Here is a 13,704-nt window from a genome sequence, read left to right on the forward strand (position 1 = left end):
ACAAAAAGTGAAACTCCTATATTATATAGAGTCATTACACACATAGTGATCTATTTCAAGTGTTTATTTCAGTTAATGTTGATGATTATGGCTTACAGCACGGGTCTCAAACTCAGCTGGGCATATGGGCCGCACACGGAAAAACATTTAATTTGGGGGGCCGCATTATTTGTATGACAAAGTGCCATTTTTAGTGATACATTTTATTTTCTATACACCTTTTGAACTGGTCCTCATCTTGCAGACATGGTCTCCCATCCAGGTCCCCCATACTGCAGACATGGTCCCCCATATTGCAGACATGGTCCCCCATCCAGGTCCCCCATATTGCAGACATGGTCTCCCATCCAGGTCTCCCATATTGCAGACATGGTCCCCCATCCAGGTCCTCCATACTGCAGACATGGTCTCCCATCCAGGTCCACCATATTACAGACATGGTCCCCCATCCAGGTTCCCCATACTGCAGACATGGTCTCCCATATTGCAGACATGGTCCCCCATATTACAAACATGGTCCCCAATATTAGACATGGTCCCCCATATTGCAGACATGGTCCCCCATCCAGGTCCCCCATATTGCAAACACGGTCCCCCATATTACAGACATGGTACCCCATCATGGTCCCCCATCCAGATCCCCCATATTACAGACATGGTCCCCCATCCAGATCCCCCATATTACAGACATGGTCCCCCATCCAGGTTCCCCCATACTGCGGTCAGGGTCCCCGTCCCGCCCCATACTGCGGTCAGGGTCTCTGTCCCCCCATACTGCGGTCAGTGCCCCCCTGTGCTCTATTTCACATGACAGAGGAAAAAAAAAAAAAAGATTCTCACCTGTCCTCCGTTCCCTCGGCGTCCTTTCTGCACTTGCGGCCCGCAGGCACAGACCCCGTAACGATCGCGGCTCTCTCCAGCAGCCATCGACATCAGCGCTGTAGTCCAGTGTATTGCCGCGCAGAGACCGGCTCTCTGCACAGCAATACCAGTGTCAGCCGCCGGCCTATCAGAGGCCAGCAGCTGACATCTGCGCATGGCAGTGACATCATACGCTGCTGCGCTGGGACGCAGATGTCAGCTGCTGGCCTCTGATAGGCCGGCGGCTGACACTGGTATTGCTGTGCAGAGAGCCGGTCTCTGCGCGGCAATACACTGGACTACAGCGCTGATGTCGGCGGCGGCTGGAGAGCCGCGATCAATATGGGGTCTGTGCCTGCGGGCCGCAAGAAGCAGCCGGAGGGGCCGCGTGTTTGAGACCCCTGGCTTACTGCCAATGAAGACACAAAAGTCATTATCTCAGTAAATTAGAATATTTTATAACAGCTTGAAAAATGTTTTTAAAATCCGAAATGTTGTCCTACTGAAATGTCTGGTCAGTAAATGCCCTCAATACTTGGTCTGGCTCCTTGTGCATCAATTACTGCATCAATGCGGCAATGTGGCATGGAGGCGATCAGCCTGTGGCACTGCTGAGGTGTTATGGAAGCCCAGGTGGCTTTGATAGCAGCCTTCAGCTCGTCTGCATTGTTGGCTCTGGGGTCTCTCATCTTCCTGTTGACAATACCCCATAGATTCTCTATAATAGATTCTCTATGGGGTTAAGGTCAGGCGAGTTTGCTGCCAATCAAGCACAGTGATACTGTTGTGTAAACCAGGTATTGGTACTTTTGGCCGTGTGGACAGGGGCCAAGTCCTGCTGGAGAATGACATTTCCATCTCCAAAAAGCTTGTCGGCAGAGGGAAGCATGAAGTGCTCTAAAATGTCCTGGTAGACGGCTGCGCTGACTTTGGTCTTGATAAAACACAGTGGACCTACACCAGCAGATGACATGGCTCCCCAAACCATCACTGATTGTGGAGACTTCACACTAGACCTCCAGCAGCTTGGATTGTGGCCTCTCCACTCTTCCTCCAGACTCTGGACCTTGATTTCCAAATGAAATGCAAAATTTACTTTCATCTGAAAACAACACCTTGGACCACTGAGAACAGTCCAGGTCTTTTTCTCTTTGGCCCAGGTAAGATGCTTCTGGCGTTGTCTATTGGTCATGAGTGGCTTGACACAAGGAATGTGACACTTGTAGCCCATGTCCTGGATACGTCTGTGTGTGGTGGCTCTTGAAGCAATGACTCCAGCAGCAGTCCACTCCTTGTGAATCTCCCACAAATGTTTTAATGGCCTTTTCTTAACAATCCTTTCAAGGCTGCGGTTATCCCGGTTGCTTGTGCACCTTTTTCTACCACACTTTTTCTTTCCACTAAACTTTCCATTAATATGCTTGTATACAGCACTCTGAGAACAGTCAGCTTCTTTAGCAATGACCTTTTGTGGCTTACCCTCCTTGTGGAGAATGTCAGTGACTGCCTTCTGGACATCTGTCAAGTCAGCAGTCTTCCCCATGATTGTGGAGCCTACTGAAACAGACTAAGGGACCTTTTTAAACGCATAGGAAGCCTTTGCAGGTGTTTTTGTTAATTATTCTAATTTACTGAGATAATGACTTTTGTGTTTTCATTGGCTGTAAGCCATAATCATCAACATTAACAGAAATAAACACATGAAATAGATCACTCTGTAATGTCTCTATATAATATAGGAGTTTCACTTTTTGTATTGAAGAACTGAAATAAATTTACTTTTTGATGATCTTCTAATTGTGTGAGATGCATCTGTATGTACACAGTGACTGCACCAGCAGAATAGTGAGTGCAGCTCCGGAGTATAATACAGGATGCAACTCAGGATCAGTAATGTAATGTATGTACACAGTGACTGCACCAGCAGAATAGTGAGTGCAGCTCTGGAGTATAATACAGGATGTAACTCAGGATCAGTAATGTAATGTACACAGTGACTGCACCAGCAGAATAGTGAGTGCAGCTCTGGAGTATAATACAGGATGCAACTCAGGATCAGTAATGTATGTACACAGTGACTGCACCAGCAGAATAGTGAGTGCAGCTCTGGAGTATAATACAGGATGTAACTCAGGATCAGTAATGTAATGTATGTACACAGTGACTGCACCAGCAGAATAGTGAGTGCAGCTCTGGAGTATAATACAGGATGTAACTCAGGATCAGTAATGTATGTACACAGTGACTGCACCAGCAGAATAGTGAGTGCAGCTCTGAAGTATAATACAGAAGGTAACTCAGGATCAGTAAAAGATAAGTAATCAATCCAGTTAGCTGTCTGGTTTATTGACTTGAAAGAAAGGGAATACATTTAATGTTGAATGTACTGACAGAAAAAAAAGGTATATTAAAAAAAATACCACTCCCTCTCTCAAAAAAAAAAAAAAAAAAAAAAAAAAAAAAAGAAAAGAAGAAAAGAAGTCCTATACCACTAAATAATTAGTAAAACCGTGAAAATAAATATTGGAGACTTTAGTTTTATACTTTAATGTGGTAAATAATACAAAGTAACTTAAACGGCGTAATATAGATCAAAAGAAAAAAAATAAAATAGTAAGAGCATTCTTTTGAAACATTTAATATCAGTCCATAGCAAATAGTCATTACATACCAAAAAGCTCTAAGTGTTAACTAGATCCACCACAACTCCATACAAATCTCCACAACTTTAAAATCTTGAGATCAATTTATAGTTATTCTCCTTGATCCCTGCAGCTTGGTTCGTAATGCTTTATGGTCTTTTATTTATTTATTTTTTTTAATCCTAACTTTTCCCCCTAAAACCTTTTTGTCTTTTTTTTTTTTTAATTTTCTTTACTTTTTTTAAATTTTTTTTGTTCCATTTTTAAACTTTTTTTTTTTTATTTTTCAAGATGCCATTTTTTTTTTTGCATCTGACCTTAATACTAAAACATATGAAATTTTTAGAATATCTATCCTGACCCAAAGGGTGGAAAACCAAAAATAAAATTAAAAAATAAAACCAATGAAGATAAAGAAAAAAAAAAAATAAAATAAAGAAAAATAAAAAATGGCGTCGTATGTAAATTCTAGGCTTATAAAAATATAGTTGGAGCCACTGTGGAGACGTGAAACGCAGCACGTACAGTGCCGGAAGCAGTGGGTTCCTTGATTTTTTATTTTTTTTTTTATTATTATTGCACAGAAATATTACTGACGGTGGAGTCAGTCCATCCACATTACTTGGGATATTAAGGAAAGAGCAGGACTTGTATTTGGCAAGTTACAATGGCAGCTTTGCGCCTGACGAGGGACAAAAATCAAGAGATTCATTGCATCTGGGGGGGAAAGTCCTAAAAGTCTTAAAATGAATGCTTACCTGCCCCTACTACAACACTGAGGGGATCGGCCTTATACAGGGGGCACGACTCGGACTAAGTGCTCGTGATTGGTTTGTGCCCAGACGTGAGCTGCCTTAAGCAATTAAAGAAAAAAAACTTAAGCAGCCATGTTTTCCAAATTCTGGACAACCCCTTTAAGAAACAGAATCACCCCCTGACTATGAAATGAATGGAGCCAGGATGCAATACCATGAATAACCCACGGTCAGGGGGAGGCAGCGTTTCTGAAAGAAAGGAGCAGATTTTTCTCCAGCTCTCGGTGGTCTTCTTCATCACTGGATGCATTAATTGTGGAGCAGGACTTATTTTCTTCTCCTACTGTTATGCAATATACACACGGGGAGTACTACGGCTTCGTATACACCTTTTACGTTGAGCAATCCTGCAATTGGGAACAGCGCCTCTGTTGTCTAAAGAGGCTGGGTCTGGTATTGCAGTTCAGCACCAGTGACTTGTGTGGCATCTGGTTCGAGTGGTCGTCTGTAACTTAAATGATGGCAAAACATAAAATAGAAAAAAAAACAAACCCGATGCTTTGAACTGATGGCCGCTTGTGCTCCAAAGCAACATGTGATGCTGTGCAAAGCCCGGGGGAGTCTGGTCTGCAATAGCGACTGGGAGATGCCCATGCTGTGGCATAGATCAGACGGGTGTAACATCAGTGCCCTGTCTGTACCCTCATCCCCAGCGGGCCCGTTATATGGCCCTATACATATTTATTTTTGCAATGTAACATGCATTTATGTAAAATCTGTACCTGTCAATTAATGGTGGTCCTATAGGAACCAGGTGCATGTTAGATCCTAGCATTGGCAGCGGCTTTGCCCTCCATGTGCCCGCCTGCTCTGGCACGATACAAACCTCAGCCACGTTGGGTAAAGATGGCCCTTTTTTTTCATTAGTTCTAAAGTTCCTTCTCCGCTGTAAAGGGAGCATGTGATTGGGGAGGAGAGCCAGGTCTCAGTCACCCCTAATATATTGGATGGCTGCTAAAACATTAATATCTCGCATTAGCATTGTGTGATTAATAATGGGGAGGGGGCAGGAGGTGTGATATCCCACCGACTCCTGAACCACTCGAACCCATGCATACAGGGTATCTGCAAGACTCGGCCCCATCGTTCTTGCACGGAGCACATGCAAACCTACCACGATCCTAATCTGCCATGATTGGCGTTGGGTTGCAATCCATCCCAAAATAAATTTAAAAAAAATGGAGCTTTTAGTGTAAACCTCCCCGGGATTATTTATGGCAAGAAGGGCATTACCCTCCACCTCCTCCCATTAGACATGGCAGACTGTATGGATACTGTATGGTATGAGGTGCACAGAAAAAAAAAAGAAAGAAAGACGTAAACAAAACTGAATCTGCAAAGAGCAAAGTTTAATCTGGCAAAGAAAGGAGGGATCGGCCCATGTGTCCCCATCACCGGGGTCCCGTATGGTGATGCAATATGGCCGCTCCTTGTCCTATAGGTCAGGGGCAATGTAAGGTCTACAAGTGCCTGATCCTCCACCTCCAATACAACCTCCCAATGGCATATCCCCATATAACCACGACTATGGCCACAGCTCTGCCAGTAGTGTGAACAGGACCCCACAGCAGCTGTGATGCAACAACTCCCACCGTGCAGTAACAGACACCAGGGGATGATGGGAGCTGTAGTTTCACAACCACATCCAGTAAGACATCATTGCAGTAGACTGGACCAACCTTAATCTATGAGGACGAGGGCGGCTGCCGTTTCCATTTTTCCCTCCCCCGAATCTTAGAAAGCACAAAATAAAACGCTGTCGGCCACGTCCGATCGAGTGACCCCCAGCGGAGGTGGCTTCCTATTGCCAAAAAATGAGGCCAGTGCCTCGGACCTTACCCAAGACTCAGTATCAGCAGCAAAATAAATGGACGTCTATTACAGCTTTGCAATCAAACATCGGGAAGGGGGACAAAGAAAATATCATTCCCCCCTCCCTAAACTAGCGCCCCCTGTCTTGTAATTGTGCATTAAAAGGGGAAGGAGGGACGGTCATAAACCAACGACCACCCCTCCAACCATCATCTCCGCTGTGGAGAGTCTCAATAAAGCTGGTTGACTTTTTTTTTCTTTTTAACTTTACACAAAAATGAAAATGAACTCACTATAGTCCTATAAATAATTTATTTTTTAAAAAAAATTGTGCCGTTAACCCCTGACAGGGTGGGGGGGAGCGGGGGTAACACATTCTGCTGCAAAGTACAAAAACTAGGATTTATTTTTTTTCTTATATGTTGGGTTAAATTGTTATTTTTTTGTGTGTGTGTTAATATCGTAGATACTGGGTTTGTTTGTTTTTTTTTTCTCTTTTCAGACAGGGTTCAGCAAACTTTTCATATCTGGAAAAATGTAAAATAAAAAAAAATAAAAAAATTGGAAAAAAAATAAAAATAATATATATAGAAGTAAGGCTACTATCCATGAACCAAGCTGGAAAGATCTCAAGCTAAATAAGGCGGAAAAAATCCATGAAACGAGAGGAGAAAATACTTTCCTATTAAATGGATACTCAGACTAAAGCGATCTATCAAGCCTTCTAAACTGTTAAATAAGTTTGTTTTTTTTTTAGATTTTTTTTTTTCCCCCCAAACAAGCATTAAACTTCATTACACAGAAGAGCAACGAGGATGGTAGGCTGCCGGACACAAAAAAAGAAAAAAAAAAGTCAGAAATGGGAATAAAAAAAAATAAAATGAAATAAAATAAAAAAAAAAATACCGAGTTCAATGGACAGCTTGAATATAGCACAGTTCTTCACAACCGATGGAGGGGGATGGGGTAACACGGTGTCCAATAACAATCTAACGACGTGCTTCATCATCGGAGCCGGGTACTATGAAGCAGGGTGGTATATGATCTGCCCCCAGAGGAGGGCACCAGACTTGTAGGTTTTGTTTTTTTGTTTGTGTATTTTATTTTTTTTAACTTCTCTTGAAAAGCGTCTGTCCCGCTATCAATCCTGTTTTGTTTGCACCAATCCCAAGCCATTTAAAAATACGACTAAGTTTTAAGTTAGAGAAGTCGTCTTCAGCGAAAAAGGAAAAAAAAACAAACAAAAAAAAAATAAATCAAAAAAACAGAAATTTGCCATCAACTGTCCATGCTACTGCATTCCTCTAGAACGGAAGTGTGGGGGGCATTTTGGAAGGAGAGAAGGCGGAAAGGAGGGGAAAAAAAAAAGAAGACAAAAGTTAATATTCAACAATTTTTACTGATTTATGAACAATTAAAGGGATTGTCCAGGATTGGAAAAACATGGCGCTGTTAATACAACAAAACAGCCCCCCTGAGCCTGGGTGGTATCAGTGGTCAGCGGTGGTGGTGAGGTTTCTGGAGCAAAGCAGCCATGTTTTCCCAATCCTGGACAGCCGCTTTAACAATAACATTCCCCATTGTTACAATTTCCCAACAAGACAAAATTTTTATTTTTGCACGTTTACTTTTTCCTCCCCTTTTCCAAGAACCAGAAAACTTTTTTTTTGTCGACAGTGATGTGGACCTAAATATTTAGGCTTTGGATGGAACCTGATATCAGGATTTAGGATTCGGAGCGTTTATCAGCCTCTTAACCTCTCCCCCCCCCCATGATGCCTGCAATACCCCATTAATGACACCAGACAGGTGAGTACTGCTGCACCCCCGGATCCTCTCTGCACTCCACCTGCTCTCTCCATAGCGGTATTCTCTTTTTTATTATGGTTTGGCCGATCTCCCTCATGGACTCCTGCCCCCTGTAGACTTTGGCCTTTTCTTTTTTTAGAAGGGTCTCTCCAGGTCCCAATCTCACCTCGCTGCCCTCAGTCATCATTCTCATTCGTTTGGGCACCTTCTGCTGACCTCCGCTTCTGGGGTGCCCCACCGGCGGTAGGTCTCTCCTACTCTAGTCCTTTGGAAAAAGCCAAATCCTCCCCTTTCAACCCCCAGTGATGTCCATATGGTGGCTCAGCAACTTCGCTCACCTTCACTTTGGAGGACAGAATCATCTTCTAGGGCCTTCGGGTAGTTTTTTTTTTTTTTTTTGGGTAGAGGCAGGGAATGGGTTCCTGCTTGCCAAAAAGCACCATTTTCCCCAGAGACCCAAGCACAGGATGCTGATGGACATCTTTGGGGAACACAATCTTGGACTTTGGGATCTCTTCTTGCCTTTCCCTTGACCCTGGTAGGTGCTCCTCTGAGCTCACATCCCACGCTGGTCTCTGTAATCTCTTGTCCTAAGGCATGGAACGGAAGCATCCCGAGGCACTGGTTCCTCATTATCCACTGCAACCATTCTATCATTACATGACGCATGAGGGACTACGCAACTCCACCACATCCCCAAATAAGGCCGGCTCTATCAGATCCATAGTAGATGTAAAGAGACTGCTGGTCAATAGTTAGGACATGTACCCGCACACTTCCTTTTCCAGGTCATACTGGGGAATTTTTTCCTCACTGATGGTTCTCTTCACGTCATATTTGTCCACCTGCCCCTGGGACTCGTGACATCTCATCTGGTCATTTTCACCCCTTATAACACTTTCACGTTCCAGGGATCTGCTGAACCGACTGCAGCCCCCCCCCCCCCAACCCCATTCTGAACAATCTGTGGTAGTGGGAGCATCTAGGGATATTATCTACAGCAGGCTTCATGGGAACGGCCTTCGGCTCCCTCATTGGTCCAGTGTCTTCCCTCCTCAGGAGAACACGCCTACCCTCGGCTCTACGTTTCCTTTTCAGGCAGCGGTCATATCGGCCTTCTGACGTGGATCTCGGTAGGATGTCTCTTCCTTCAAATCAGACTACTTTCCCCAATTCCATGCTTGCCCCCCCCCCCCCAAAGATCCATTTGGTCTCTGTGAAATGGGTTGGTGAATTCTTTGGATTACTTATCTGCTTGCCCGTCCTCATAAGCAGGATCTCCTTTGGAGATCTCTCTCCAGTTTTCTAGACTCTCCTGTTCTTTGCCTTGTGAGCAACTACTAACTTCCAATAATAAATCCTCAAGTTGGAGAGCAGTGTCCTCACCACCTAGCTCCCAGTACATAGATACAAGTTCAGCCCTACTACAACTCTCCTAGAGCCCCGTTCCTGCACTCCAGGACCATGAAGCACGGGTTCAGCTGCTCTCAACAACAACGCCAGTAAGTCCCCGGGATAGAACACTAGGAGCTCCTATGACCCAGCGGTAGAGACCAGGCTTTTGTACCAGGTGGAGTTTGGGTTCAGCGTTTTCTGCAGAATAATCTTGGGCACATTTTGAGTGATTCAAGAACCCTTAGATGCACAGGTTCGCCCTCTCCTGTTAGTCATCCACCAAGAGAAAAGCTGCAGATTCCTACCGATAAGCTTCTCTTCGTGCCTTACCCATCTCAAAAAACAAGGAAATCTGCCAGGCCCTGAACCCAGTGTCATCTGCAGGGTACAGGATGGTCACTGCTTGGGTGGTGTCTCTTTCCTGGTCTCCTCCTCCTGCCTCGTGCTCAGCTTGGGTGGTGTCTTTTTCCTGGTCTTTCCTCCTGCCTCGTGCTCAGAAGGTCACTTGGAGGTTTTCTCAGTGATCCTTATGGCTCCAGACTGTACCTTACCAAGCCTGATGTTCGTACCCGGTTCATCTGATGTTGGTGCTTCGTAGATTCCACTTCTTCTGACCCGTTCTCAGAGTCCACCATTCTACCCTTCCTTACCTAGCCGTAATCAAAGCCAAAGTTCAGAATTTGAATGGTCTTTTCTGATTCGGTTCTTAAGACGTGCTTATGGCTGATCAGCCTTAGCCTGCTAAGGTTCATCTCCACACTTGCGTCCTTGGAAGGAGCCACCGGATTTTCATCCTATAAGATTTTTTAAAACCAGAATCTTGTCCTTCTCCAGCCTTCGGTTGCAGGTTTCCGCCCTTTTACACTCTCCTTCATGCCCTTTGTATTCCTCGAGAAGACCTGGTGCTCCATCCTATCAGTAGGATGGGGAACTTTAGTCACCTTACGGTTTCCTCTTTGAAGAATCTCCCCTACAACCGCTCGGAAATGTCTGACACGTTACCTCCCTGGAGAGTCGCTTTGGCAAGAGATCGCACTCGGAGGCAGCAAAGATCACCAGATTTCCCTTCCTTCTTCCCGATCAGGACAGGGTGATCTGTGTTTCTTTCTTAATACATCTGCTGGGAGAACACCCATAGTACTATGGCTGACATACAGCACGAGTGGAGAGATCAGGGAACAGGAGGAGTCACAGACCTGTCTGCTGCCTCCAACCAGGAACTATTAAACAATTTTTAAACCCATACATTTAGGGATATTCAGGCATTTTTAAGCTGGTATTAAGAGGCTGATAAAGTGTTGCTCATACCTTCCAGGGGCAAATCTTGATGTCAGCTTAGCTATAAAGAGGAGCTCAACCTGATTGGAGGGGAAATGTAGTATTACAGTGCTGGCCAAAAGTATTGGCACCCCTGCAATTCTGTCAGATAATACTCAGTTTCTTCCTGAAAATGATTGCAATTACAAATTCTTTGGTATTATTCTCTTCATTTAATTTGTCTTCAATGAAAAAAAAAAAAACACAAAAAGAATTGTCCTAAAGCCAAATTGGATATAATTCCACACCAAACCTAAAAAAAGGGGGTGGACAAAAGTATTGGCACTGTTTGAAAAATCCTGTGATGCTTCTCTAATTCGTGTAATTAACAGCACCTGTAACTTACCTGTGGCACCTAACAGGTGTTGGCAATAACTAAATCACACTTGCAGCCAGTTAACATGGATTAAAGTTGACTCAACCTCTGTCCTGTGTCCTTGTGTGTACCACATTGAGCATGGAGAAAAGAAAGAAGACCAAAGAACTGTCTGAGGACTTGAGAAACCAAATTGTGAGGAAGCATGAGCAATCTCAAGGCTACAAGTCCATCTCCAAAGACCTGAATGTTCCTGTGTCTTCCATGCGCAGTGTCATCAAGAAGTTTAAAGCCCATGGCACTGTGGTTAACCTCCCTAGATGTGGACGGAAAAGAAAAATTGCTGAGAGATTTCAACGCAAGATTGTGCGGATGGTGGATAAAGAACCTCGACTAACATCCAAACAAGTTCAAGCAGCCCTGCAGTCCGAGGGTACAACAGTGTCAACCCGTACTATCCGTCGGCGTCTGAATGAAAAGGGACTGTATGGTAGGATACCCAGGAAGACCGCACTTCTTACCCCGAGACATAAAAAAGCCAGGCTGGAGTTTGCCAAAACTTACCTGAGAAAGCCTAAAACGTTTTGGAAGAATGTTCTCTGGTCAGATGAGACAAAAGTAGAGCTTTTTGGCAAAAAGCATCAACATAAAGTGTACAGGAAAAAAAAAAAAAAGAGGCATTCAAAGAAAAGAACACGGTCCCTACAGTCAAACATGGCGGAGGTTCCCTGATGTTTTGGGGTTGCTTTGCTGCCTCTGGCACTGGACTGCTTGACCGTGTGCATGGCATTATGAAGTCTGAAGACTACCAACAAATTTTGCCTCATAATGTAGGGCCCAGTGTGAGAAAGCTGGGTCTCCCTCAGATGTCATGGGTCTTCCAGCAGGACAAAGACCCAAAACACACATCCAAAAGCACTATAAACTGGTTTGAGAGAAAGCACTGGAGACTTCTAAGGTGGCCAGCAAGGAGTCCAGACCTGAATCCCATAGAACACCTGTGGAGAGATCTCAAAATGGCAGTTTGGAGAAGGCACCCTTCAAATATCAGGGACCTGGAGCAGTTTGCCAAAGAAGAATGGTCTACAATTCCAGCAGAGCATTGTAAGAATCTCATCGATGGTTACCGGAAGCGGTTGTTCGCAGTTATTTTGGCTAAAGGTTGTGCAACCAAGTATTCGGCTGAGGGTGCCAATACTTTTGTCAGGCCCTTTTTTGGAGTTTTGTGTGAAATGATCAATGATTTGATTTTTGCTTCATTCTCTTTTGTGTTTTTTCCTTACAAGCAAATTAAATGGAGAATAATACCAAAGAATTTGTGATTGCAATCATTTTCAGGAAGAAACTGAGTATTATCTGACAGAATTGCAGGGGTGCCAATACTTTTGGCCAGCACTGTACATGGCAGCCAGTGGAAATGCCTGGCCACAGCTTCTCCTGCAACATGAGCCCTCGGCCGGGGGTGATAGGATCAGGAGTACTGACCGTTAGAGGGGACACTTTCTGAAAGGGTCAGCTCCTAAAATACACATTCAATGCCAAGTCGCAGGCCATCGCTGTGCTTAACCCTTCCTCCCCAATAGGTAATAGTACTTACTCTGTCGCCTCATTGGGGGACACAGGACCATGGGTGTTATGCTGCTGTCCACTAGGAGGCGACACTATGCATAATCTGAAAAAGATTAACCGTGGCTTCTCCTCTGCAGTATACAGCCCTAGACGGCGTCAGCCTTCTCCAGTTTTTGCTTAGTGTCGCATAGGAGGCACACCTAAAACCTTTACTCCGTTTTTTCACCGACGGGATTACATATGAAGAACAGTGGGTCTTCTGCGAGACTCCCGGCATGGCTCCTTCCTTGGCCCCTTATTATGGGGTGCACGGTTGAAGTTGAGATGGCTATTCCCCATGTCGCTCCTTCGCCAGCCCCTCGGGTGCTGGTTCGAAGTCGAGACCCCCCTCCTTCCCCAATTCCTTTTGGTTTCTGGGTTGAGGTCGAGGCGAGGATATAGCCCCCTGACGGTGACAACAGCACCTCCCTAATCCCCCCCTGGGGGTATTAGGTTGAAACGCCTCAGGTAGGGCCTGTACAGGCAGCAGCTCCCAGCAGCCAGCACACTACGGCTGAATCCAAGGACTCCAGCCCTGCTGCGGGCGCCTGTCGGGACCGGGGGGGGGCACAGGCAGAACACAGCAGAGACACAGGCCTCCCTGTGCCCGTTTCTGCGGCAGCACCAGCTCTACGGTGCCTCAGGGGGACTCTTCACAGGGATTCCGCTTATACCCCACCGCTATCCTGCCTTTAAATCCAGGGGGGGGGGGGGGGGTCCGGTTCAGATCCGGCCCCCTCCCGGACTTCCGCGCCGGCCTGCAGTCCCTTTGGGCATCAGGCATCTAATCTAGGCCGCGGCTTCGGCCTAGCCGAAGCCGCCACCTCCTCTCCCCAGCACGCCCCCCGGATGACAAATATGACACTACAATGTCAGAGGGGGAGGATCGAGACTGAAAGGGCGCGATTTCACACAGTTATGCCGCCCTTTTCAGCTCTCCACCCCTCTTCTTTCTTAACCTTACTCCAGCGGCCATTATCTGCTGCAGGATAAGGGAAGACCAGCCAGTCTCCCGGGGGCACAGGACTGTGGATCTTCGGTGCTGGACCTAGGGGCACACCGGTGGGATAAGATCACAGCTGGAGTTCTTCCTCGGCTGTGAGTCCAGGCTCCTCTGCATAGCCACCCC

At 45.6% G+C, this 13,704-nt stretch overlaps 1 protein-coding gene across 2 annotated transcripts in view; it reads right to left on the reverse strand.

The window, feature by feature from the left end:
• Nucleotides 1-3,382: 3,382 nt before the first annotated feature.
• WDR26 (WD repeat domain 26) overlaps nucleotides 3,383-13,704 on the reverse strand; it is a 52,404-nt gene continuing 42,082 nt past the window's right edge. For both annotated transcript variants that reach the window (XM_073671863.1, XM_073671862.1), the window contains exon 15: nucleotides 3,383-7,434. In XM_073671863.1, the coding sequence (XP_073527964.1) occupies nucleotides 7,409-7,434 (26 nt within the window). In that variant the 3' untranslated portion in view covers nucleotides 3,383-7,408. The remainder of the gene's footprint in view (nucleotides 7,435-13,704) is intronic.

This window comes from Phyllobates terribilis, unplaced genomic scaffold (assembly GCF_046119375.1).
Source record: "Phyllobates terribilis strain yellow unplaced genomic scaffold, ASM4611937v1 Scaffold_3__8_contigs__length_932513732, whole genome shotgun sequence".
Classification (NCBI taxonomy): Eukaryota; Metazoa; Chordata; class Amphibia; order Anura; family Dendrobatidae; genus Phyllobates; species Phyllobates terribilis.